The 26,315-nt window shown below is 31.5% G+C and overlaps 1 protein-coding gene across 1 annotated transcript; it reads left to right on the top strand.

The window, feature by feature from the left end:
- The first annotated feature begins 314 nt into the window (after nucleotides 1-314).
- LOC124356145 (serine/threonine-protein kinase MRCK alpha-like) lies at nucleotides 315-26,305 on the top strand. Its single transcript, XM_046807306.1, has 13 exons — nucleotides 315-454; nucleotides 2,129-2,248; nucleotides 5,496-5,628; nucleotides 6,826-7,049; nucleotides 13,050-13,181; nucleotides 14,257-14,484; nucleotides 16,544-16,644; nucleotides 18,553-18,757; nucleotides 20,761-20,902; nucleotides 22,391-22,443; nucleotides 23,234-23,374; nucleotides 24,228-24,370; nucleotides 26,135-26,305. Exons 1-13 carry the CDS (start codon nucleotides 434-436, stop codon nucleotides 26,271-26,273), a joined length of 1,782 nt encoding a protein of 593 aa, XP_046663262.1. The 5' UTR covers nucleotides 315-433; the 3' UTR covers nucleotides 26,274-26,305.
- The last annotated feature ends 10 nt before the right edge of the window (nucleotides 26,306-26,315 follow it).

Raw genomic sequence — 26,315 nt, 5'->3', positions numbered from 1 at the left:
ATTAAGAGCAATGTTAAACTATTAATCAATTTTTAGTATTTGAAAGTTCTATTAACTAGTTGTTTTGGTATTGATTTCTATCACAACTCTAAACAGCTATTATAGTTTAAAACAAACCATTTCATGATACAGCGTCCTCAATACATTCAGCCTGCCAATGGGGCATCACATTAATTATTATACTAGTAATAATATATAGTATTATGAAATAGTTACTCCGATTCATATCAATGTTATCATATGTTTCATTGAAAATTTTGTTAGTTTTTAACTCATGCTTTTTGTTATCAATAACATATGAAATCTGTATTTTTATGGTTGTTTTGAACTATCGGTTGCCAAATATTTAGTTGATACTGAAAATAGTGTAAATGTTGTCTTTGTCTTGATAAAACAATGTTTATCGCCTTACATAGATGAATTATTACTATCCATGCCAGTAGATAATATGAAGGTAGCTACCAGCACTTTACTACCTATTAATTGAGATTAATTTTCACTGTGTATAAATTAAATTAAATTTATAAGAATCTTCATAATAATAACGATTTTTGAGGAAGAACAAAAAGCTACATTGTATTTTAGTACATATAAATAATCCTTGAAATTTCCAATGTAAACAGTGGGTACAATTAATTTTATTTTTGAGTATGATTAAGGGGCCAAACTATAAACAACTTCATCTTATTTCCTAACCATCCATACTGATGTTTTAAACACTCCGGCCATCTTTACCATACAATTCAGACTTTATTTATTCCTCGAAAACTCTATTATACAGGCAATATATTCAATTTTGCATGTTTGAAAACAAAGGACGGTACAACCTAAAAAGTGTAAAAGCATTATTATGCTTACACCAATAATAAAAAGGCATAACACTGAAATTCATTCACTTATGTATTACCCGAATATCCAATTCAAGGGATAAAAAACATGATATTTTTAGAATTGATTGTAAAAGGATTACAATCTTTAAAAATGTCAAAGATTGTAATCCTTTTACCGTTTCAACTCATAAGACACCAATAACAAACTTTTGGTACAAACAGGTATTGCTGTCAATAGTGTTAAAGAATTGATTTGCTAGCACTTCATCACGAAACTTACATATTGTGGCTTAGCTTCCAAATACTTATAAAGCAAGGTAAAAAGGTTATTGGGAATTATTGCGTTGTCTAGTTATGTTCTTCCGTCCTTTTGTACAACTCAAGTAGGAGATTGATGTCTGAGCTATGGTATGATGTTGAAGGGAAAGATTGGTTAACACGCTCTAATAGACTACCCTTCATCATACAAAGAAGTATTTGTTATTTGGCACTCCTGGTGAAGGTTAAATGGGATTGAGCGACCACACCCTTTAAGAAATCTTCATATCCTTAGAATAGTAGAGAAAGTTTTCTTTTTATGTCAGGATTTGAAGTAGCAATCAATTAGGAAACCTTTGAAACATGATCGTTGAAAACATTGACACAGTAAAATGCAGCTTTATTTCAATTACCATCACTTGCCTCAGGAATGCTGTGAAAGATTGCACTATCTATGTTAGGGTTTACAGTTATGTTTTTGTTGGAGATCACGTAGAAATCGTCCTCGAGCACTCAGTGAGGGTTCAGTGCAAGATGTATATTTTTTAATTACAACGAGATATATCGGTGGTGATAGGGGATACTTAGTCGTTCACGTCACATTTCCAGATGATGTTCCCTTATGTAAGTCATATTAAATCAGGTGTGGAGAACTCATAATATTATTAGAGATGGTAGTACCTATCTCCCAATGACTACGATTAAACACAGAAGTACTATAATAAATGTTACCTCTAACATTTACGTACAAGTATTTAAAAATGTTACTCTCAATAATCAACTTAAATTAGCTTAGGAAGTGTTCAAATGAACGTTTTTCCTAATGTTCGAATTACAACACCAGTATGGGCTGTCTATAAAATCATGTCGAGACAAAACCTATACATTCAGAGATCTTAAATTAATTGGATTTTACATAATTTAAAATTTGATTTATCTTTAGAAACGAAAACTGCATGAACAGTACACACAGTTTATTATTTAGATACCATGAACTAACGACATCAAAACACATATTTAATTGAATTTTAATATTGCAGGACTTGAAAATATCCAGCCGAATATTCAGCAGTATACTTTCTCTATTGGATGGGTACACAGATGCGAATATGCCTGCATTAGATTATCTGTCTTCAAATGAAAACAAAATTTTGTGTCAGGTAAACTACATATATAATTATTTGAGGCTACGTGCTGGACTTTTTATAGTTAAATAAGTAAGTAGTTCGTATAAAATAGAGATGTAGACCTAATCATTTTAATCTCTCTCTTTTGAGTTGGTTTTTAAGATGGCTTGAGGCTTAGGTGCACTGAGAGCTTGTGTCCACGTTAACCCTGATGAGGTGAATGAATGAAATGTGCCTTTGGAAAGTGAGGTTTTTATATTACCTATGTAAACATAATGGATGAAAATAAGATAGCAGCACATACCAGAATTGCCCTGGTTCATTTTCAACACAAAACAATTAAAACTTCTTTGGCTGCTGTTGATCATTGGGTTGTTAATTAATGACAGCTGCTAAGAAACATCAGATTTAAGTTTTAAGATATAAAGTTTCAGCAGTTTCGTCTCATACATAGAATTCAAAATTAGCTCATGAGTTAACCACTCTGTGCAAATGTTTCCTCAGTTATCCATGCTCTTTAGTTAAGCCCACTATCTGATAAGATGATAAATCTTAATTGGTTATAGCACAGTCTTTCACTCTGTTATTTAAGGACTTATAGACGTGTTCTTTAAAGCTAATATCATAGCTTAATTTTTTTAACCTCATAAATAATACATTATTAATATTTCTGCTATCACAAAATCTTCCTACTTCTTCAGACTGAGCCGGAAGGACTATTTTTATTTGCGTAAATACATACTATGGTTTTATACATGCTGCCTCGCTGTTCTATATCTTGTGATTAATTTGAAATCCACATTGACTTGAAAGAATAATACGATTACATGCATTTGCCAACATTATAAGATACAAAATCTATAACGCAACGTTTCGAAGATTTAAATCTATCTTCGTCGTCAGATGAGAAGGCAGTTAGTACATATGCACGTACTTACAACATACGGCAATGGGCTGCCACGAAGAAAATTGGTAAAAAGAGAAAGAGAAGACATTAAACATACTGAAAACTGCTTTAGGTTTCCTAGTTGGTTCTTTTTTAATATTTATTTAAACCTAAAGTGGCATAACCTCAACCGCAGATTGACTTAGCCGTGCCTGTTGATTTTATGTACGAAGATCCACTTAGTTTGCATATAAAGAGTCTCGGTGCTGTGAATTATGTTGGCTTCGTCTCATTTCACATGATGATCTTCATGTCAGGAATGTTGAACATTTTTCCAAATTTTCCCTAGTCCTTTTTCGTATTTTTCTTGCGATCTGTAATTCTCACATATAATGGTCTTTTTTCTCGCTATGTACTCTCATAAAAACAGCATGTTACACTGTAATAAATTAATGCTTTTGAGTCCTGAGTGCCATTTTTTTGATTTGGTTTTTTAGGGCTTTGTCTCGGGGTGTTTTTTTGTTCTAAACGCGGTGCTAATGTTACATTTTTGTTTAGTCTTCTAATTTTCTGCAATAATCCCGACACAAAATTATTGATATAGTAAATTTTACTTTGTTTTCACTTTCTGAGATGTTTTTTCTATTGTTCTTTTGTACTTATTTATGACAAACGGAGGGTATCCACTTTTTAAACATCCAATTCAACGTTTTTGATTTTTTTTCTATTAACCCTTCTTTGTCAAATAAAGTACTCTTTGTTGCGACTCCTTCTTTGGCAGATTTTTTATAATTCGATTGAAAATTTAGATATTGGCCAGTGTGCGTTTTCTTACGATAAACTGTTTTTTAAGGACTTCCCCAACTCTTACTACAAAAAATCTAGAAAGGAAATTTCTTTTGAACTTCTACATCCATGGTTAGGCGAATGGGAAGATCAATGCTGTTTATGTGGGACAAAAATTCATTAAATGCAGTGTCTCCATGACCGAAGACGAAAGTGTCATCTAAGTATATGTACCAAATCCTTGATTTTAATTGAATGGAGTTCAGGACCTTTTGCTCAAATTCTTCAATAAAGACATAGGCAAATAGGGCGATACGGATATTTCATCGCTATTCTCTCATTTTTATGGTAAATTTTACCCTCTAGTTCAAAATATTTACATTGAGTGCATAGCTCTAACATTTCCATAATTACGTGGAGAGGAAATTTCGTTCTATCGTTAAGTGCTTGATCTTCTTTTAATCGAAATTCGCTTGAGGTTAGGCTAGTTTGGGTATCAATATTACAAAAAATTAATAACTACTAAATCTTGAAGGATTTTAACATTAACAATCAAACAAAGACATTCTTGAAGCTATTTTCTTATTGGAAATTAGATACTAATTTAAAACAAACACTCCAATAATACAGGTTTTATTTTTGTGAGGCCTGTCGTACTCAATGAGAACATCATCAGACTCACATAAATGAATGTTCTCATTAATGATGGTCTCATTGAGTACGAAAGGCCTCACAAAAATAAAAACTTATATTATTGCAGTGTTTGTTTTAAATTCAAATCAAACAAATGTCTACCAATAAAATTCGCTCACACACACATTGTGGCATTAAGGTCAAGGACTAAAACATATGACCCGGAGTCGGCTGCCTTTACCCTTCTTCCTTTCGGCCTTTGCCTTCCTACCTCATTGTTTCAGATTACAAGCCGCGATAATACAGGAAATAACGACATTGATTTTCTTGTTAGTGTCCTACTTTCGCCTATGCTGGTGTGTTGTGTGTTTGTGGTCTAACATCTCGTGTTCGTGAGTCGTGACTTGTGCTCGTGACTGGCATTCTGTGAACGCCAGGGTTCATTTTCTACTATCTTGACTCAAGCAGTTGTTTTCGTTTATGTTTAATTTCTTTCTTTCTTTTTTCCACTTTTTATTTGTAGCCCATTGCCGCATTTTGTAACTTTTAAGTACGTGTATATGTACTAATTGTGTTCTCTCCATACGAAGAGCATAAATTTCAATTTTTGGAACTTGTGTTATACTTTTTGTAACATATCACGATGGCAAATGTCCGAAATCCAATTATCCTTTCAAACATTCCATCATAAAAAAAAACTTTAAACAAAGTATATGATCTTTTTCAATAATTGGACTACAGTGCGTCCCAGAACTCTAAACCTCCAGAGGCAAGGTCTATTTGTATTTGTGTGTTTTAAAGTCAAATAGTAGGCTTATTCAACAAATATCATTTTACAACTGAATTCTGCATTTTCTAATCATATATTATGTATATAATAGCATTTTCATTGTTTACATATTTCAAAAGAGGGGACATTAATAGTGAATATTAAGTATATATTTCCTTTTGCAATTTTAATTGACATTGTTATAGGAAGAAGAATACGAGTCGGTAGTGGAAACGTTCTTGACAGTCGTTCAACGTAGACATTTTCTTACTGACGTTGCAAATTACTTTTATTGTTTAGGAAAGCGAAGAGATCGCAGTGATCAAAATTCTCTGATAAGTAAGTAAACATAGAGATAAGAGTAGTAAAGTTTGTTTCAAAGGATAAAAAAACACTACATTTCTTTCTTTACGTATTATATATTTTATTTCGCATTTTCAAAACTATCTATAGATCCGTTATACGCTCCAACTGTATTTCCACTCTAAATATTTTAAAGAGGATTTTAATGCAAAAATGGAATGCTGTTTGTATTAATTTAATGGACTACAATGTATGAAATGTTAACTTATTAATTATCAGTAAAGTTGTTCAATAAATGTTAAACATTGATTACACAAGTTATCGTAAAAGAGTTGATAACCCAATCAATTAGTTTTTGTCTTTAAATCATTATATTACGTCAAATACTAATAAAAGTGTAGTTTTAATTTATGAAGTACTAAAAGAATAAACAATGAAATTTTAATCAAAATCACGTGTAGTACGATTTTTCTATAATATATAATTACAAAATCCAATACGCACTTTTTACATATTTCGCTTTAAAGAGCGTGATTTCAGTTATAACGTTACATATTTGCAACGAATTTTTACTCATTCAATTTATCATAGTTTGTATTCTTTTCTTGAAAATAACAAACTCAATTGTGATCTCTAATGGGAAAGGGTGACCTTTTAGGTAAAATCTTATTGGAACTCATTCGTTTTGGACAAAATAATACTTTTAATCTATTTTTAATTATTTTCTCAGGAGCTTAAAAATCACTCTCATTGATTCATCACTTTAGTAATATAGCAATCAGTACATACAATATTGCTACATTGGAAAGGATTTCAATTAACAAGGGCATTAAACGGTATGATTATGTAAACGTCATAATCATCTGTTTAAAAGATTATAATATATATTTTCAAACAAACTAAAGAAAACTTTTAAATAACAAACTGTTATTATTAGTCCCTATCCGAATTGTTCAGATATAGCCTACTGTATAATTAGGATGAATAAATCAAAAGAATAAATTATTTGCATTTCCTTTTCTGTCCTGTTATTTCATAATATTGAATATCTTTATTTTACAACTACTGTTATGTATATTTTGTTTATTGAAGAATTTATAATCGGTTATAGAATGTTAATTTTGTACATTTGCTGTACATGAATTGAAATGGCACCTTATTATTAATATATAGACATTGAATCCTGGCTTAAAATAAAAGAAGTTAGATGTTTATTTTTACTTTCTTTTTCAGTTCTAATTCACCTTACCGTCAGTGTATTGGATAGTAACAATAAGGATGGCATGATAAGTATTTTGCAAATGGAAACATTAAAGAAAGCTTTGAACTTTTTGAAGTTTTTCAATAGAAGATCGATTGAAGAAGATCTATTTTTAGCTGGATGTCAGTACTTCGAAGAAAATTACGTCCTTCAAAACATAATCTTAAATATGAGAGAAAACAAAATCTTACTGAAGGTAATGTAAACGTTTAGTAACAAAGTGTATTCTCGTACGTGCCAAAAACTGCAAAAAAATCATACATGTGTAAAAACGGTCATCATTAACTTTATTTTTTATTTTTATTCAAATAATCTCAACGACAGAGTACGTTACGGAAATCAAATTGCAACATCTAGAAAACACTCATATTTTCTTATATTTCACAACATACTGAGTATTACATTTTCAGCAATACTGGAACGATAACTTTGGATGTAATATACTTTATACAGTTCTAAAGTGGTTTTTGGGTTTGGGTGGCTCTTTCAAATGGTTCAATCAATCAGTGTGAAATAGTAGGGCCCAATATAAAAATATCAACTCATTATAAATGTGAAATGTTAATTAATACTTTACGCGATAGACTACTAATACAGTTTACGAAATGAAAATTACATTATTATACCTATTATGCAGATACTCGAGGTTAATTTGTAAACATTTAGGTTAAGACATAAATACTAAAACCTATCTCTTAGTCTTAGGTAAAAAAAATAAAAACTTTTTGTGGACTGAAACTAAGCCCTACTTGTCTTATTTTCTTACATTATCTGCACTCGTGGAGACACGCTTTAACAGTTATCAGCAAACATGTTTTTGTTCCACCATCCTTAGTATTCCATCAACTGATCTACACATATTTTATATCATAGTAAAATCTTTTGCCATGCTCTTCAATTACATCACAATTACATATTCATATTGTGCCACAACTTCATAAACTGTTTGACATTCCTCTCAACAATTTAGGTCTACAAGATATTCAACCACTCTTCTCTGTCAGTCAGCGCCTTCTCAAATTCCGAGACTTTCAGCAGTATTGATATCAGATTATCTAAGATAAATACACAGCGTCTTTATCTTGGTGGTTGGTCATTGAAAATAGTGTTCATTTTGTGGAAGAGTTTTTGTCAGATGTTTCATGAAACTTAATTTTATATGAGTGTGTACAGTAGTAAATGCTTCCTTTTGATTTCCATCAAGCAACAATACTCCTTTAAGGTTTCTTTCACACGACTAAAACTCTTGGTAATTGTGTTCCTCAGGGTTCTATCCTTGATCACTCACCAAGTATTCGAACAATGTAAGGTATAAACGACCTTCATACCAATTCAGTAGTTGAAAGAATTATGTTGAATAGTGCTACAATGAATTTGCGTCCAATGTGCTATGAATAAATCGTAGCAACGGACACTTTAAATTAAACTGTGGAATGCCCTTATGGAATGATGCCATTATTGTTCGCAACCATTATCTAATTTTCATAAAATTTCTAAGCCTTTTATAAGAAGATATAAATATTTTTTATTGTTTTCCATGTAGAACCCACGTGTCAAAAGTGTACGTCCCAATTATTGTGCTTCGATTTTTAGCTTTCGGCCACAGATCCACAATAGTGCTTCTCACCTCTTCATTTCTATCTTAGAATCCACAATATGGTACAAAATAATATTTAGGAATCTCAAACTACAAGAAATCTTGGGGCGTAAAATTGGTCAATTTTATGTTAAAATGCAGCAACCAAGAATCCTGTAGACCTTAATTTAAAATTTGACCTTTGATGGTTGTATAGGTCAGTTGACTCATCAGAAATGTCTCACCTGTTCACTGTTGGAGGATCTCTACAAAAAAACCTTATTATTTAAGAAACTAAAATACCCTGCCCAGTAGCATTAAAAGAGTAACATTACATTTGAACATGTACATTTAATTTTTTCTTGGATAAATGTTATGCAATAAACGACTATATGCATAACATAATAATAGGCCAAGAAGAATATTGAAAATATCGTTTTAGTTAGTTAAAATAGAACTTATGGATAAATATTGTATAAACAAATGGACGATTGGAATCTGAATTAGCTATGCCCTTATAAATTTTTTTTTACTAACTCACTACACAGGTATATGTAGAAATACAGGATGGAGATATTTCTGCACAGGATATTTCTGCACTTTTCGTTTCAAGATTTGTAAATATAATTAATTTTTTATTTTATGGCTGTAGTGAATTTACTATGTTCTATTTAGGTCAGAAAATCATGTAAGGTACTAGATATAATTTATATAGCAAGGTGTTTGGCATGGATAAATTTACATTATACTTTGCCTACGTATGAAAATCAGTTTCTTCAGAATTTAAATAAGGATTTATACTAACGTATAATAATTACAATTTAAATACTATTGGATATCAGTCGGACACAACTTGATTAAGTCCAGAAGGACACAACCATTTGAAACCAGCAATCTGCGTCACGACGCCTGGTCAGACACGGTAGATTCGACCTTTATGAGATTTATATGAGTCAACTCAAAAGAAACAGATTGTACGTTCGTTTTTTTTAAACCATACGGCTAATTATAATCAAAGATAAAAAAGTCTAAATAAAAAAGATAATAGATCAGTCACGTGTAGTCTAACAGACTGATAGTGTATGCCAAATTTCAAATATATGTCTCATTTAATTCTCTAGATGTCCTGCTAATAGACAGTCAGGCGATTTTAAAGAAAATAAATTTTATATCCCCCCGGCAGGCAATATAGAAATTGTGAGTGATAGGTTTCAAAGACACTCAGCCAAAAGTCCATACTTTGCATGAAATGGAGTATTATGCAAAATTTATAGTGTAAAAATAGAATCTTTCTCGAGATACCTTGCACATGATACATTCAAATTTTTGTTCAACAACAGCATTGATGTAAAAAAGTCTACAAAGTAAGTTAACAAAAGTTGTCGTATGTGTTGGGTATGTATTTAGACTACATGTGTTAATATGTAATGTGTTTTCTTACGCTTTAACTTAGTTTGCTTACAAATTTATTTATTCTATTGTTTCCTCGTTGTCATCGTGGTTACCCATAATGACAAGCACCACCTATTGAACTTAGTGTTACCTATATAGAGATGAAGATTTATGTAAGAAGTTAGTTCTTGAGATATCGCGTACGGACAGACTGATAAACAAAAATGAAACTTGTCGAGTTCCTCCAGTGATATGCTTTGCTAACGTTCAACCAAAAACCTAAACTCTTGGTTTATAATGGCAAATTGTTAAAAACTTTCAGACCAAGTTAAAAAAAGTGGGTGTGTTCCCACATGGCCAATTCTGTAATAAAACAATATTTTAGAACTTTGTATACAAAAATGTGTTGGCTAGATAAAATCATTAATTCATGAAATAAAGAAACTACTACGCTGGTCTTTAGTTTATCATGTAACCTCCAATAAAAGGAACATAAAGTTACATGTAACCATAAATGATTGTATTATTTCTGTACTTATTAGTTCCGTACTCATGACATTGTTACGAATAGATATTTTTTATTTTTTAGACTTTTGATAGTATTGAGTAATTCTGAGCTTGTAGTGGATGTACGAAAAATTATGTTATTCTACTATTTAAATTGAGCGTACCTATAGGTAAGTGACAATAATATTCTGAATCGACTGTACCGAGATAAGAATTATACTAATTAAATTGAACGTAACTGGGTCAGTAACAATACTACCCTGATCCGACTGTACCAAGATAAGATATATAGTTACCTCCGCTGCAACAATATCAGATTCCATTATCAGTTGGCCATTATTTTAGGTAAACGCTTTTCTCAGAGAACTGTATAGGTGTATTGATTCTGTTTCACAAAGTTCTTAATTAACAACACCCAAATATTTCCTTGTTATCAAATCAGTTTAAGCCAATAAGAAGTTTTAAATTCTAAAACACGCTCACTTCTTTCCCAACGTTTTCTAATAAAGCCAATTTGATTTTATTTTCTCCTCCCTTTTAGTTGTATTGGTATATTGATTTGACTTCATATTTAAAGTTCTTAATTAACAACACGCAAATATGTCCTCGTTACCAATCAGTTGAAGCCAATAAGAAGTTTTAAAATTTAAAACACACCCATTTCTTTTCCCAACATTTTTCACGAAGCCAATGTGATTTCATTTCTCCTCCCTTTTCAGTTTTGAAATAGACATTGATTTTAAAAGGGAATAGACTGATATGATGATTATTTATCGTTCTAGATACTTGATTCGTTCACGCTAGTTATGTATTTACTCTAATTCAATTTTCCGATTGAATCTGTATTACCCTTCTTATTTCATTAAAATTTCAATGACATTTAATTTCACTTTTCTACTTACTTTTACGACCTAACAGAGACTGTAACAGATAAGACAAGCGATTACGCAGACTGTATCTGCAGTAACAAAATATGCTTCGTCTACAAGCAAAACATGCTAAGAGAATCTCAGGCCCGCCTTTAGATTATACTCGTATAAGCAGGTCATAGAAAAAGCAAGGGAGTGCTACACTCATGATGTTACTTACTGATAGATGCCCAAATGGTCTTGTCTGAGCGATTATTGCTAACGTACCTAAGTTAAACAATAATGGTTATGGTCAGGCCCGTTCTCGGACCGGTTATTTCTGACAATTTTACCAGGGCTCTGCCAGCCCCGCCACACCTGCACTAGGGCGGTTGGCGAGACATGTCAGGGCCCAACCGAATATCTTTTCAGGGGCCCGCCAAAACTGAGGTTGTGGTACCTCTTTGAATGGATAACAACGAAGCGATTTTATATTTTGAAAAGACTAACTTGTCTGGCCATTTGTAGTGGTTAGCTGCTTGCATTATGGAACCTTCTGAAGGTTCGATAATCCAGGTTAAAAGTCACTATCCCCAGGTTGGATATAAGAAAGGCTTCTTAGCAGTCCAAACTTTGGTAAAACAAGACACCCTTTTATGCTACATAATATACGTATTAGAATACAAGCCAGGTAGTGAGTAGCAGTGAAACTGTTAACTTACCACATCCACTATTATTCTTTACCTGTATTTATACTGGACCATTACTCATATTAGTACTACATAAAATTCATTAAGCACAAGAAACAAATTAAGGTATTTTTGTTTCATTGGAGTTTATGTCTGTAATAGAACTCTTTTGTGTTGTACAATTTACTTAAGTGATATTGTACTTTGTTATTTTTTAGCATTACAAGAACAAGATATAGAATTTTTTTAATCGAATTTTTAACCATACACCTTATCAACGATAAAGGTAATATTGATATTTGATAAAAACTCAATTAATAAGCGTAGCAACAAACTATGTAGAACAAAACAAATAATTAATTTCAATTAGACTCATGAAACTACTGTCTTTTCATAGTTAATTTCATCGTAATTAGTACAAGAAATATTAAACCTTTTACAGTAGATGTGTGTGCAGATGTACTCATGACTTTGGACATTGAGGGTAGCTGATGGCGGGGAGAGAACTACAGTTGGAGGACTTTAGCTGTGCTCGTAGGGTCCTAATACTACCCTTTCAACAAATAAACACTATCTGTGTAACAGGTTGCGTTTACGTGCTAGCCGCTGAGATGAAGGGGCAACAATCTCTTTAACGACTTTAAACTCACGATTTCGATTTGCAGATTAGTATTGACAAATATAATTTTCAAAAACACGTTAAACAACACTATAACCACTGAAAAACAAGGATAAGTCCTATTATTGCTATTATTTGGTATTCTCTTATTATTTAATTCCACCACAATCAGCACTGTCACAAAACAGACTAATTGTAGCGAGTGTGATGAGTTATTTGAGCCAGTACGATTCCTGAAAGGAGGGTTTTACCCATGAGTCACAGGAAATGTTTTCGGGACGCAGCGCATAATGCTACCCCGCCACCCCTCCCGCCTATCACCACACACTCAAGGTCACGCGCGCAGCTAAAGTCCTCAAACTGTACGTGCGTTTCTGCAAACATAGACTAGGCACTGCCACTGCGTACCTTCACCGCTCACTTGTGATTATGCACAAACCAATGTTTTTACACATGACTGTACAACTTTAGCCTGCTCCGTTCACGCGCACAGCTACATGCCTACTTCTGTAATTTGTGTTGCAGCCAATCTTCGATCTACTAATCCGTTAAGATGCTGTTTCAGGAGATGTTGGCCGATTTTGAACAAAAATTGGAGTCAACAAAAGAAGAGACCCACCGTAAACTCACTATTCCCGTGTCCCCCCGCTTGAATTTCAATTACCGTTCCCCACCACCTCCTTGTAACACTCCATTGGTATGTATGTTAGTACATTATCTGTACAAATAACACCAGAATTATGACGTTAAACAGCTCTTTTGTTGTTCAAAATTTTCAAAAAGAGTTCAACTTTTGTTGAACAATATATAAGTTGGCCAGATAGTCGTGTATCAAAAGTACCATAATGATTCATAACAGACGTTGAAATAGTTCAGCTTGAAATATATTGTGTCAGTCAATATCTATAAAAATGTATGTGTTGTCTCTAAAAACTTCATTATATGGAGTAATTCATAGTTCTCTGTACGCATACTGTAATTTGCCTTTTTATTGTAATATGATCTTTTAGATAAAAAGTATTAACCCATAACAACTTGATAATAACAAAAACTAGAAATTTATTCACACTGCATTTCCCGCAGAATATGCAAAGTTCAATATGGCGTATTTAAGTAGTGCTTTGAAACTGAAATGTAATCAATATTGAGTAGCAATTATTCCAAACCTTTTATTCACAAATGTTCACTATGACTCTATTGATCAGGAACTCTAGTCAAAGAAGGACATCATGACTGCACCATAATCGCTGATCATGTTTATTTTAACTGAGAAATATTAATTGTGTCAAAACTGTGATTGAAGTGCTCTCATGATTCAGATATTTTAATAAACAAAGTTGTGCTATGGATTAAAATGTGACGGTTTTAGATTTATTTTGCAGTACAAGCTGCGATTAATGGTAGTTTTCCTTCTAGTTGCCAATGTTACTTATATCTAAAAGATATTTAATCCAATCTAACTTCAAAGAATAAATACTAAAATTTAGACACAAATTAAAACCTGTAATATTTTTCTTTTTACTTTAAAAGAGTCTATTCTCACAAGAAAAAGTAAAAAAAGTTCACATGCTATCTTACATTGACTTATCTTTTTTTTATTTACTATCTCAACTCAACTCTTTGATTTTCCAACAGACAAAATATTTACATGACATACAAAATTAGAAGTAATTTTAAATACCTGAAAAATCTATCAACTACATTTTTGTTTGGTTTTATAGTGAACCAAGGATATTAAACAAGAAATAAATAGTTCTTTTATTTGTTTGCAGGAAAGGAAACTACAATCTCCTAGGTCTGTGCCACCATCTACATACTTCAGCCCAAAAATAAAAAATGTTCTTAAGTCTCTGCAGGAGAGGAATAGAGAACAGAGCTTACAAACACTCAGTTTTGCCAATGAATCATTTTCAAAACTTTCAGACTCAGTTAAAAATGTCCAGCACCATTCTTGCTCATGTGACAAGACGGAACCAGTGGCTCCACTAAGGAGAGTTATTGTAAGCTTGTTAATCTTTGTATTGTAAAGAAAATAACAATTTTTAGTATTAGCTCTGCAATCTAAATGAACACCAAATGCAGTGAAACTCTTCTTTAAAGGAGTAGTAAATTGCCTTATTTAATTATACAAGACATTAATTATATTCCTCTTTATTGTAATTAAAAGAAAGTAAATTTTATTTTTAGTAATATAAACACAGTAAGAATAACTTAACTTTATTATTTGATTTTGTGTTAAGATACATGCTGAAGATGTTGGTTTTTCTTAGTTATTTGTTTATTCTCAAACAAGCGTTTAAAACCTGATCTATATATAATCGTCAAGCAGGTTTTAGTAACGTCAACATCTCAGCAGTTTTATTCTACAAAATGCTGTGTTTAAAGTACATTTTGTAAATTAAACCAACTTGCATAAATTTTTAGTTGTGAAGCTGCGTTTACAATAAACTGAAATCAAATAATAAGATTGCATCGTATAAGTCAATGATAAAAGAATAACTAAAACTTTCTATATAGTAATACACAAATATGAACATTAGAGCAAACAGGCTTTATGCCATTTAGAACTAACAAGTATTTTATACCCAGTTTGAAAGTATTAAATAGGTAGTACTGCCATGACATAGAGAAGTAAATAAAAGGATGAAATCAATTAATCATAAATTATACCATAGTTATGTTTTAAAAGCAAATATATAGATGCAACCAAGCTAAATTTATGTATAGAATAAAAGAGGATTCATTCAAAAATGTATTATACACATATTTAAATATTAATACACTGATAAATATTTTCTGCTCTGATATCAAAGAAACAAAGAACTGATTTCTAGAAGAAATTTCTAAAACACATAGTTTGATTTCTCAAAGTTGTATATAGTTGTGTGTCTAATTAAAAAGCCAGTGACTTACCTGTTAAGGCGCATTGGTGCGTTGGAAAGGGGTCGGGTGTGGAGATTTTCTTCTACCAGTTCATAGAGTTATTCATACAGCAACCATAAACTATAATTGCTCAACCAGTAACATTTTGGAGCTACAATACGGTCATGTGTTTTGGGCATTACACTAATCTTAGTGCAAATACTTCAGAAAACTTCTCTGTTGAAGTCTACAAGTTTATGAGCCTGATGTTGAGGGAGTATTGGGTGTGGATATAGGACATTCATTCCCCAAGGTGGTTCACTTCTGGCTGATTTATAACTCCAAGTGAAACCTATTACGAATACATCAAAAACCGATTGTCACTTCTGGGCAATCTAGTGGTATATGACTAACCACAAATGATGAGAAATTGAGATACGATAAATTGATTGAAAGGGCTAGTTTACTATGGAGGGTTCCCTTAGTGTAAAAGGATTCAACAATCCAAAGGGAACCCATCTTGGTCTTCTTTGACCAGCAGAGGCTGGAAAAAACCTCTTCTTTTTCCAGTGTTACATGATTGAGATGATGCCCACTGTCCTCCCTAAGATGGCTGCTCTAGGCAGGAGGCAGCCCCAATTCCTCTCCTTTATTCATCTTGAATATCCTGGAATACTCTGGAAGCTGTACTGAAAATCTTATAGGTTAAATAATATAGTAGAGATTTGCTATGACAGTAAACGAAATGACCCATATACAGGTATGCTCAAGTTATTTTGACATTCAGATATGGATGCCAATGATAGATCTAACCATTAATGATTTGGTCCATCGTCTTCTGACCTTGATCTAATCATCATAGTTCTGTTATTATGACCAAACCAAGGGTTACAGCAAGTAGAACAAATTCCTTGTAAGGTTATTCTTTTACATCTATAAAAATAATTATTAACAACTGATTATAATCCAAATGGGTCAGATTAAACCCTTTTTAGCTGTTATATGATTGAATGCATAAAACAGGAATTCAATTCAACACTCTTCTTGAAAAGCTTATGTCCTAACTCTGTGATTACCCATTGCTTAACTTTAAACATTTTCATAAATAATCTACTTGTACCCTTCGTATTTAAAATATTCCTAAATTCAAACATCAGCACTTGTTTTTAACTCATAAGAACTTTGGCTTTTTTTCAGAAAATTGATCTTAAAAAAGACGTTCCCATAAGGAAAAATGCAGCAACTATTCTACGAGAGGCATCTAGAGTCATGAAAGAAGAAGAAAGAGAAATACAAAGGTAAATTTGTAATAAGTTGGAAACATTAAAACTATTCACAATGAATTGACGAATGTTAATGATAAGAGTGGTGTAACTAGGAGAAGGGTTTGGGTTGGAGAAGCTAGTTTTGTGTGCTAGTACGCAGTATTTGAAAACAAGTAATACTCTTTAGCAGTTCTGTGCTCCCAAAATTTAGATTTTTAATCCTTAGTTGTACATAAGGATTGGTGATCAGCGCAACATAATATACTAATTATTGAACCCCATCAACTGGCCATTTATTACTACATAACCAAATATAATGTAAAAAGAAATGTATAAACACAGAATTAAAAATAAATTCTAACAGTTGGCTTACTACAATATTTTACCGTATTTTTACTTCAACAGTTTTAGAGTAGATTTTTCAGTAGAGATAAGTTATGATTTCAAAAAAGGTGGAAATAAAATTAACTTGAGTCAATAAGAGGTAGTTAAACACAAACTGTAATTCCAAATTCTTGCAAAGTATTTCTGTCTGGTGGAATTTATTTTTAATACAATTGTTTCTTTTCCTCAAAATGAATTTTAGAAAAATATAACTGTTTGCATAGCTATTTGTAATTGAGTATTAAAATTCTCTAAATGTTATTCAGAAACCAAGTTTTTTATGTATACGATTCACATATTCGTTTAATCAATCGATATCAGCTTCAACCTTTGAATTTTATTGGCTTAATATAATAGTTAAATCCATCATGGGGAGATGGAACTCTTTAAAGGGGATTAATTGAGCAGTATCTACTTACATACTTGCCACTGGACTAATAGGTATTGAACATGTATAGTTCAATATATGACTATTGGTATGACACTTTGATGAAACCTGATAGTATAATCATAAACTCCTTTGGGATTTTGTAGGTCATCGGTGTTTGGACTCTAAGATTTGAGAGAAAGCATGCCAAAGTCATGATACAACATATACTTTATCATTTTTTTACTGATCATGTCAAACTCAACTGATCATCATTCGTTCCGAAGATCAGAAGCATTAACCATTTTGTCCAGGAGAAGTAAAATCTTCCAGACACCAACCAGCTTGCACCTTTTGATTGTGTCAAATTTTTACTGTGGAAAAGGAGCAGCTGATGGAAATCCACTGTAAATAATTCTTTCACTCTACAACATATATTTTTTTTATTTTTAACTCAAACCCCAAATTCCAAAACACCCTAATTGCTCTTTACCACTTTCAATTTCAATGCACACAAGAACCATTAAATCTGGAAATATTATAACATTTTCACTTCCAAACAATGCAGTGCCTGTTATGTCTGTTCTTGGAACTGGCATAATCTAACCTACTATATGGAACTCAGGAGTGGTATAAGGCAAATACCTGTCAGCCCATTGCCGCTTATACAAATTTAATTTATTTTTGAATAGTTACATATACTCCCATTAGGGTTCACTTTGTTCGGTTTGTACCTGACAGTAGATTCTATACTGGGTACAGCAAAACCCGATGTGCCACTTAAATTTGGGCTACCCAATTGATGTCCAAGAGCAGCACACCACTAACCGCAAATTTTGAGATATTTGGGTATAAAGGAGTGGTCTATAGTCTTATTCAAGTCTAAATGTGAGGGAATATTGTATCCCGTGCCCACTTGATTGGAAGAGGCTGGAACAGATCTAGCTGAGCCTTACTGATAACATCTTATTATTATTATCTAGCTAGCTCACCCTTACTGATACCATCTATTATCTCTCCTCATGAAATCACGACAGGAGGTGGCTCCAACCAATAAACTTACCTATCCTAAATATTCTGTCATTCCGGAAACAGTGCAAAGGTCCTTTTAGATGTAAAGTGCAACAAGGATTTCCTCATCTTGTTGTCCTAAGTGAAACAAAAAAATAATAATTTATCTCTGTTTAAAGGGTGAATGATCTAATGAGTGGAGCGGCAAACTACATGAAGTACGAGGAACTGATGGAGCAGATCAGGGCTAGCGAACAGCAAGCTCAACTAGAGGAACTGGAGAAGAAACATCTCCAGGGTCAGCTGACAAGAGAAGAGGCCATCCTGGCCAGACAGGCTCTACTGGAGGCAAACAAAGCTCGGAAAGCTCAATTTGATTTGGAGGTTAAAACTGTTTTTTTTTGTGATATGTCTTTTGGTAAATAAACCTTTAGGTTCTTGCTTATTTAAATTCCAGGTTCATGATTGAATTATGTGTATTAAAGGTATGAAAAAGTAGAAACCATTACAGGAAAATAGACTATATTCAGTACATAGTTTACAATTTTGCACAAAAATACTTATGTCAATAAAAGCACAAAATGCTATGACTACAAAAATATAACATTACTTTTTTATAATATATAATATAAAAAGAAAAAAATCGCTTCCTGTTTTGTCAATTTTATACTTTTTCCTGCTAAATGTTCACATCTACCTACTTATTATCAGAAAATTATACTTAATATTTTAAAATAATTATCTATAAAAATAATTCTTTTTATTACAAAGTTAGGAGTATAATGATTTTTCTAAACAATTTTGTCTATTTTCAGTGTACATTGATATAGGCTGAAAACAAATACATTTTCTAGTAGTTTTAATTTGAAAATATTTAGTATATAAAACTGTTTTTGAGCTACCGTACAAATGTTTACAATAACCAGTATATTAAAAAAAAATTTTTTTTACTTTACTTGTTTACTATAAAACAATATCAATATATAGGGTGTTACTGTAAGAATGAAGCAGCCATTTAAATAGAAAAAAACCAAAATTTTAAACTAATTAATTTATATATTTGTAATTAAAACTCTGGACTATTTGATGCTTAAAGCTGTCTACTGCATTTTTTGTGTATATTTTAATGTAGTGCACAACTTATATTCTTTCTTTCCATTCATTTGTAGATGATATGCAGTCAATCTACTATTAAATACAATACCATTGTGTGATACTATTCAATCATAACATTCATATTCATACATGTTTTTGGATGCGTCATTAATACTGATAGTATGATACTGACACTGGGTCACATTCTGGACCAAAGTTATATAATAGTTGAAAAAGGCCATGGAAGTAAAGAAAGCCTTTTCACACCCAAATAATAAAGTAGTTTATTTAGGAAATTTTCAGAGGATTAGAGCTAGAGTACATGGTACAATCCCCATCGCATCAGAAATACTTTCATTGACTTGCTTGCCATTTAGAAATTATTTTTTGCAAAGTATCTGAGCAGTAAAGACGAGAAGCTGCAGTAAATGCTAGAGTGAAGACTCTGCAAGGTTAGGAGAATGGATGGGACAATGGCACTGAAGACCATTGGACCTCTCATCTCATTGGGATCTCAAAGTTTGGATCAGGCATGGTTTTGAAGAGTATGATTACCACCTGTGGCAGCCATTACCATTAGTAACTAGTTTGAGAGGAATATGATTTAATTTGTGTCAGCTCCTGACAGAGCACTGGTTGGTACACCTGGATCTGGAGATACGGAACAGGCCGTCTCAGTGTACATACTGTCTCAGAGAAAGACGATAATATTCTTAACTCGTTCTTTATGTGATGAGACATCTTGCCTCAGCTGGAGGTACAGTAATGGATACCATAGTAAAGATTAAACTGCAAATTACAAATTAAGGATGCAAGGAAACCAGTAGCTTTCCTCTTCCAAATACTGTGCCTTGTGTGAAACAGAACAATCCTTAGGTGCCTGGAATGAAGTATTTCGTACCATCAGGGGCACAACACATGTGGTCAGGGATAAAGTCATCCTAAAGCCTACTGAATTGGTCCTTTGGTAGTTTTGGATACTTCATCACAGGATAAATGACACAATCTTGGTGAATGAATCACACCCTCCAAGTGCAAAAACAAATTCCTTCTAAGTAGTTACTGTGTTTGATAGTAATTTAAAACCAAACACTCCCATATTAATTAAATTTTATAACAACCACTTTTATTTCAGTTATGTGAGTCCAATTATGTTTTGATTGAAAACAAAAGGCCTCACACAAATAAAATTGAATTAGTATTGGAGTGTGTGTTTTTTTAATTATTCATAGAGATCCAATAAGAAATGAGCTTCAACAATGCATTACTAATGTGCTTTTGTGAATTTTCAGAAAAAAGAAACTGAAGAGTTCCTTAAAGAGATGAGGAGAAATCACGAGGAAAAGATGAAAGAAATGATAGAGAAGACACAACAAATACAAAAAAATATATCAGAGAAAAAGAAGAATATAATAAATGAAAAACAAAAAATAGGTACTTTTACACAGTAAATTATTCTATAATCTATATAAAAATAGTGCTCATGTTCTCTTTTTTAGTAAAAGTAAAAAATTAACATTTTATTCTCATCATTCTTTTAAAAAAGTGGCTATGTCCTAATTTAATACTAGTTAAAATTGATGAACAAACAGAGTACTTTCTCCAACAATAATGTATTAATATAAATATATTGTATATGTTAGTGTAAACACAAACACACACACACACACACACACACACACACACACACACACACACACACACACACGCACACACACACACACGTGCACATGCATACACACAATTTAAAAAGGGGATTAGGCATTACTGCATTAGACAAAAACGTAGCCAGGAAAAATAAGGCCTCATTTTGTTCTTTCAAAAGTTCTTCCCCCGTTTCTTTGTTGAGAACGATCTTTTAGCAGTACATGTCAGTAAGACTGAATTATTTAAATAATAATAATCGTTTACTAAAAAACTAATTTAGGGGGAGAAAAAATTAAAACTTAGTGGGAGAGTGCAGACCCCTTGGGCCCCCTCACTGGCTATGTGCTTGATATTAGAATACTTATAATAAATACTCGTATGTAGCTAAGCCAAAATTATGATAGTTTTGCTATTTATACATATTTTAACAATATGGGTTTTCTCTTTAATGATAATACTTTACTTTACTAGCAAAACATATTTTTAAACATTGACACTATCTTCATTCAACTATTATGAGTGGGTTAGAAGTCTCTTTTCTTAGGAACTTCTACTTTGCCAAATTTTGAGCAATAAATAACTTGTGATTTATTTATCATGAGCAGAAAAGAGAGTGCTTATTATTTCAAACAAAAATGTCATATAAACATAGGTCAAGAAATGTATTGTTTGGCTATTAGCAACAAACTTGCGAATAATATTAGTTACTCCCCGCTTCTGTAAGTGTGTCTTTAGAGTGGTTATGTCCACTTATGTGTTGATAGATTTCAATGAATTACTGGAGTAATTGTAATAGAAATTGCAAAATAGTTGGTATCTAACTTTTACATTTGTTATAACTACATTCGTTTTTGTTATCATTTTACTAAACAATTTCAACAGTTGTGATTGTGTTACTATTAAAGCAAATAACACGGTTATTGTTTTGAGTTTTCCTCTTTTTGTCATAAACTATTGCTATAAGGTTTGGTATCTGTAGCTTAACTAGTTATAGGTTTTTTTATAAGAAATACAAAATGGTGGATTATTTTATACAAAAATACAAAATGGTGGCTAGTGGCTAAATGACAGTGTTACTAGACCTATGTTTACAGGACATTTTACAACAGCATAAGTTTGACACACCCATGTCTAAACCTCTAAACCATGTCTCCCTGTATGTAATATTTTAAGGTGCGTTCTATAGTAATTAAAAGTTGCTATGAAAATATTACTCTTAGTATAAGAGATTACAAACTGATTTATAGCCAACTGAAATTGTATGTTGCATTATAGCACAAGAAGTAACAGAAACGAGCAGGCAGCTCTATGAAGCTGCAATTCTAAAGGTAAGTTATTTATAGAAATCATTTTTCACTAATAACAACCTGTATTTTTGTTTTAAAATTGTTCTTATAAAATATAAGAACTCTGGGTTAGGTTTGTAATTTAAATGCGTAAACTTTCAGTAAATATCTTGTTTATAAAGATTATGTTATTACTACTATAAGAAATATCTTGTTAAGTACTATCCAAAAATCTTCCGTGGTGTTGTTTATAAAATACTAGCCGTTTCCTGCGGCTTTTCACGCTTTTCGTAAGTTTTACGCGTATATGAGCACTTCCGGTTCAATTAAATTATATTTCCAATGCAGATATAGAGTTTGTATTGTTGCCACAATAAAAAAAAATTGTCAATAGTGTATGTTTATAGCCATTGCACATGTACATGTACTTTATTATAAAGTGGTCTAAAGCTTTAAATTCAACCAGAAATGTATTTTAAAGACAAATATACATCATAGCTTAGCGCCTTCAAAAAGTGTTTGGTTAATTAATATATGTAACTGTCTCGTAATTGCAGTTCATAATGTGCAGGCGCTCTTAAACCTTTTATATTTTGCAGCACAACCTGGTGGCGAGTTACATCAATGGCCATATTGTATAAACGTTCTCTGTGGAAAAATACATACAAATTTTCATAATGATCAGACAAATAATTTATGATTCCATAAAGGACATTCAGACAAACATTTATATATATATATATATCTGTATGTGTGTGTGTATATATATATATATATATATATACACATACAAATTTGTAAGACTGTTTAAAAACAAAACTGTATGTTCTAGCACAAAGAGGAGTTGGAGAAACGAATTGAAATTATAAAGGAAATAAAGGCTTTGGCAAGTTTGAAAGATCTTCAGGAAAATAAATTTGACCCAACAGAAACAATGAACATTGGACTCCTGTGTGAGATGTCCTTAACAGAGGTACTGTGAGTTACATCATAGATTATATATACTTTGCAGTGGCATATCAGCAGAGAGAAGCCATCAACCTAGCTGTACAAAAAAGAAGAAAAATAACAATCCTTTCACAGCGGAGTTCATTAAATCCAGTGACATAACTAAAGGAGAGATGGAACATCCCCCAAAGTAATAAAAATTAAAAATATTAAACGTATAACAACAATTCAATTTCTTTGAAATACAGCAGATAAATTTTAACATTGAATCAGCACTTCTAATATATTTATTCCATTCTGGTGTGGTGTGCTCTTTAATCAGATTCAACACTGCCTAAATCCAAATCATAGTTATGCCACTGATTAAATTAAATTCATTTATGAACTGTAACAAAATCATACCTTTGCATTTCTGACATGATTTGATTGATTTCAGTCTCATACGTATTCCAATCTTGAATACATTTTCTTGGCTTGGCCTTAAAGAAAGCAAAAATCTCTGTTTTTGTAACTGAGAAGTTTTATCATATACCCATAACAATAGGTTATTATTTTTTGAGAAAAGTTTTGTTAGTTATAGACTTTAAACTATCAGATTGACGTTACTACTCTTATAAAATGTTTAAACATTTCTAAATAATATCAACATTTAAATTATTAAATGAACAAAAATGTATAAACAAAAATGATTGGACAGGATGTGAACAAAAAAACTTATACATATTAATTATATATTTTATTAAACATACTAAATCTGTTTCTAAAAAAGTAAAAACCAAAACAAGTATTTTTGCTTAAAAGTTGAAGTCTTGTAAGGGCTGTCAAATCCTACATCACTTCATCCCTGGTATAATGTAATAATACATGTTTTCTTCTAGCTGTATGAAAGACTTCAAATAAACAGAGCCAGTCTAGAAGAGGAAATAAAAAATCGACAAATGTGTATAAGAAAACAAAGACGCAAACAACAACAGTTCTTGATTGAGACTGAACAATTCATTGAATCTTGTCGCCAACAGAAGTAAGTACTTTGTTAACATCGAAATTAATTCAGTTTGCACTTTTATTCGTGTATGTACAATGATAAACAACTTTAATGCACTAATCTTAAAAGAAGTGTTAAAAGTAATTTAATTTTTTACTTTATTTTTCTATGAAAAATTACCAATGTTTTCTCTTATTGGGATGACTGATTGGATTTTCAACAAAAAAGGCCTTTTTAATGTTAAATTATAGTATAATTGTAGAATCTTGGAGCATTGGAAAAACGGTTTATTGTAGTATCACTAGATAAAGAAAAAATATAAAATTAATTATTATTACAAAAATGTAAACATTTGATAATTTGTGAAGTGCCTGATGATGGAATCTTTGATTCAGAAAGGCCTTGTACAAAATAAAAAATTGTATATTGGAAAATGTTGTATTCCTTTGATACTACAATATAGTATAATTGTTTATGCATAAAAAGATAGATTATTAGCAGACCTTCTTACTTAAGTAAAATTTTTGGTATTAATAAAATTCTAATTATTTTATAATTTAAAATTAGAACACAAAATGGATGCTTTTAGCCAAAATTAGATATTTGTTACATTTTAGTACAGTCTACTCTTGGGGTTACACATTTTGTTCTCAAATATGGGTCACTCAAATATTTTAAAGACGAAGTAGATTATTTCGTCATCATTACCAAAAACAGTTATAATATGTTTTTCAGCTGGTCATTTCCCTTTTCTTGACGAATTTGGTAGCCTAATTATTTCAACGGTTCTTCAGTTTTGTATGCATACTAAATAGATCCATGGATTTTAATGAAGGAGTACCAACACAAAATGTACCAGCATTGCTGTATCTCTTTGTCTACATGTACCTACTAAACTGCCATCAGATTAATTGTTTAAAGTTCACTGGCAATGAATAATGTGAGAGAATCCTTTCACTCTCATTTTATGTTGTTTAGTGTGCCCAGAAAATATCTATGGTTATGTTGAAGTTTTCAACGTTTGCTCAAAATCTTTTTGTTTAAAAAAAAAAATACCTTAAAAACTACACATTCCACTCGTACATCATATTTTCACTTTGAGATTTAAACGCAAATGCTAGAGAAATATGAATATACAATAGTTTTTACAAAAAAATATGCATCTGCATAGTAAGAATAGAAATTAATTTTTGAATATTTAACTTTTTTCTTGAAAGAAAATAAAACGTCTCTGAAATCTACTTTTGACTAGTCTAAATTGTGGAGATTGCTTCTTAAAGAGCAGTCATTGTTTTCTTATTATAAATGCCAAATAAGATATCTCACACTTCTGTTTCATCATTGAAAAGTACATAAAACACAAATTTATAAGTACAAACAAAATCAGTGTCAGTGTGTGTGTTTATCAATTGTGTAAGTACATAACTTTCAAATAATATTAATCGTTGAAATGCTTGCAATACTAGCCTGCACGTGGATATAATACTAGCCATGCACTGAGCTAATGCCATGACAACATTCACTGCTTCGCATTTTTCATTCGCAGATTGTTTTGATCTTTTAAAAAAGTCCAATTTTACTTCAAGAATAAAAAGCTTACAAGTAAGATTTATTAATTTTTTAATGAGCACACTTGTCAGATGCATAATTTAGGTAACTTATTCATCTAAATAATTAAATATGTTCTCAGTTGTTTAAAAATCCAATTCAAGTTTTGAAACAATCCCAATGAACAAATAATTAACAAACATTTGTTTAATTATGTTCAATATTTATTAATACACAAAAAAATATTTGCAGAAAATTAATCAACAACATGGTGGCAGAGAAACAAAAACCAAACAAAGCAAAAGAAGAAAGTCCAGAAATAATAGAATTACGAGAAAAATTGCAAAATGCTAGACTAAAAAGATTGGAGTTACAAAAAAATAAATGTTAAACAAAGAGTTGTATTGTTATTTTATATTTAATTTAAATATAT

Source organism: Homalodisca vitripennis, chromosome 1, assembly GCF_021130785.1.
Source record: "Homalodisca vitripennis isolate AUS2020 chromosome 1, UT_GWSS_2.1, whole genome shotgun sequence".
Lineage (NCBI taxonomy): Eukaryota > Metazoa > Arthropoda > Insecta > Hemiptera > Cicadellidae > Homalodisca > Homalodisca vitripennis.
The sequence above is the reverse complement of the archived record's forward strand: the minus strand, read 5'-3'. Positions and strand labels throughout refer to the sequence as shown.

Bases quoted from the DNA above. Each gene is read 5' to 3' on its own strand.
- LOC124356145 (XM_046807306.1), top strand. From the start codon at position 434: ATGCCAGTAGATAATATGAAG. The intron at 455-2,128 runs GTAGCTACCAGC...TTAATATTGCAG, and splicing joins TGCCAGTAGATAATATGAAG to GACTTGAAAATATCCAGCCG. The intron at 2,249-5,495 runs GTAAACTACATA...ACATTGTTATAG, and splicing joins AAAACAAAATTTTGTGTCAG to GAAGAAGAATACGAGTCGGT.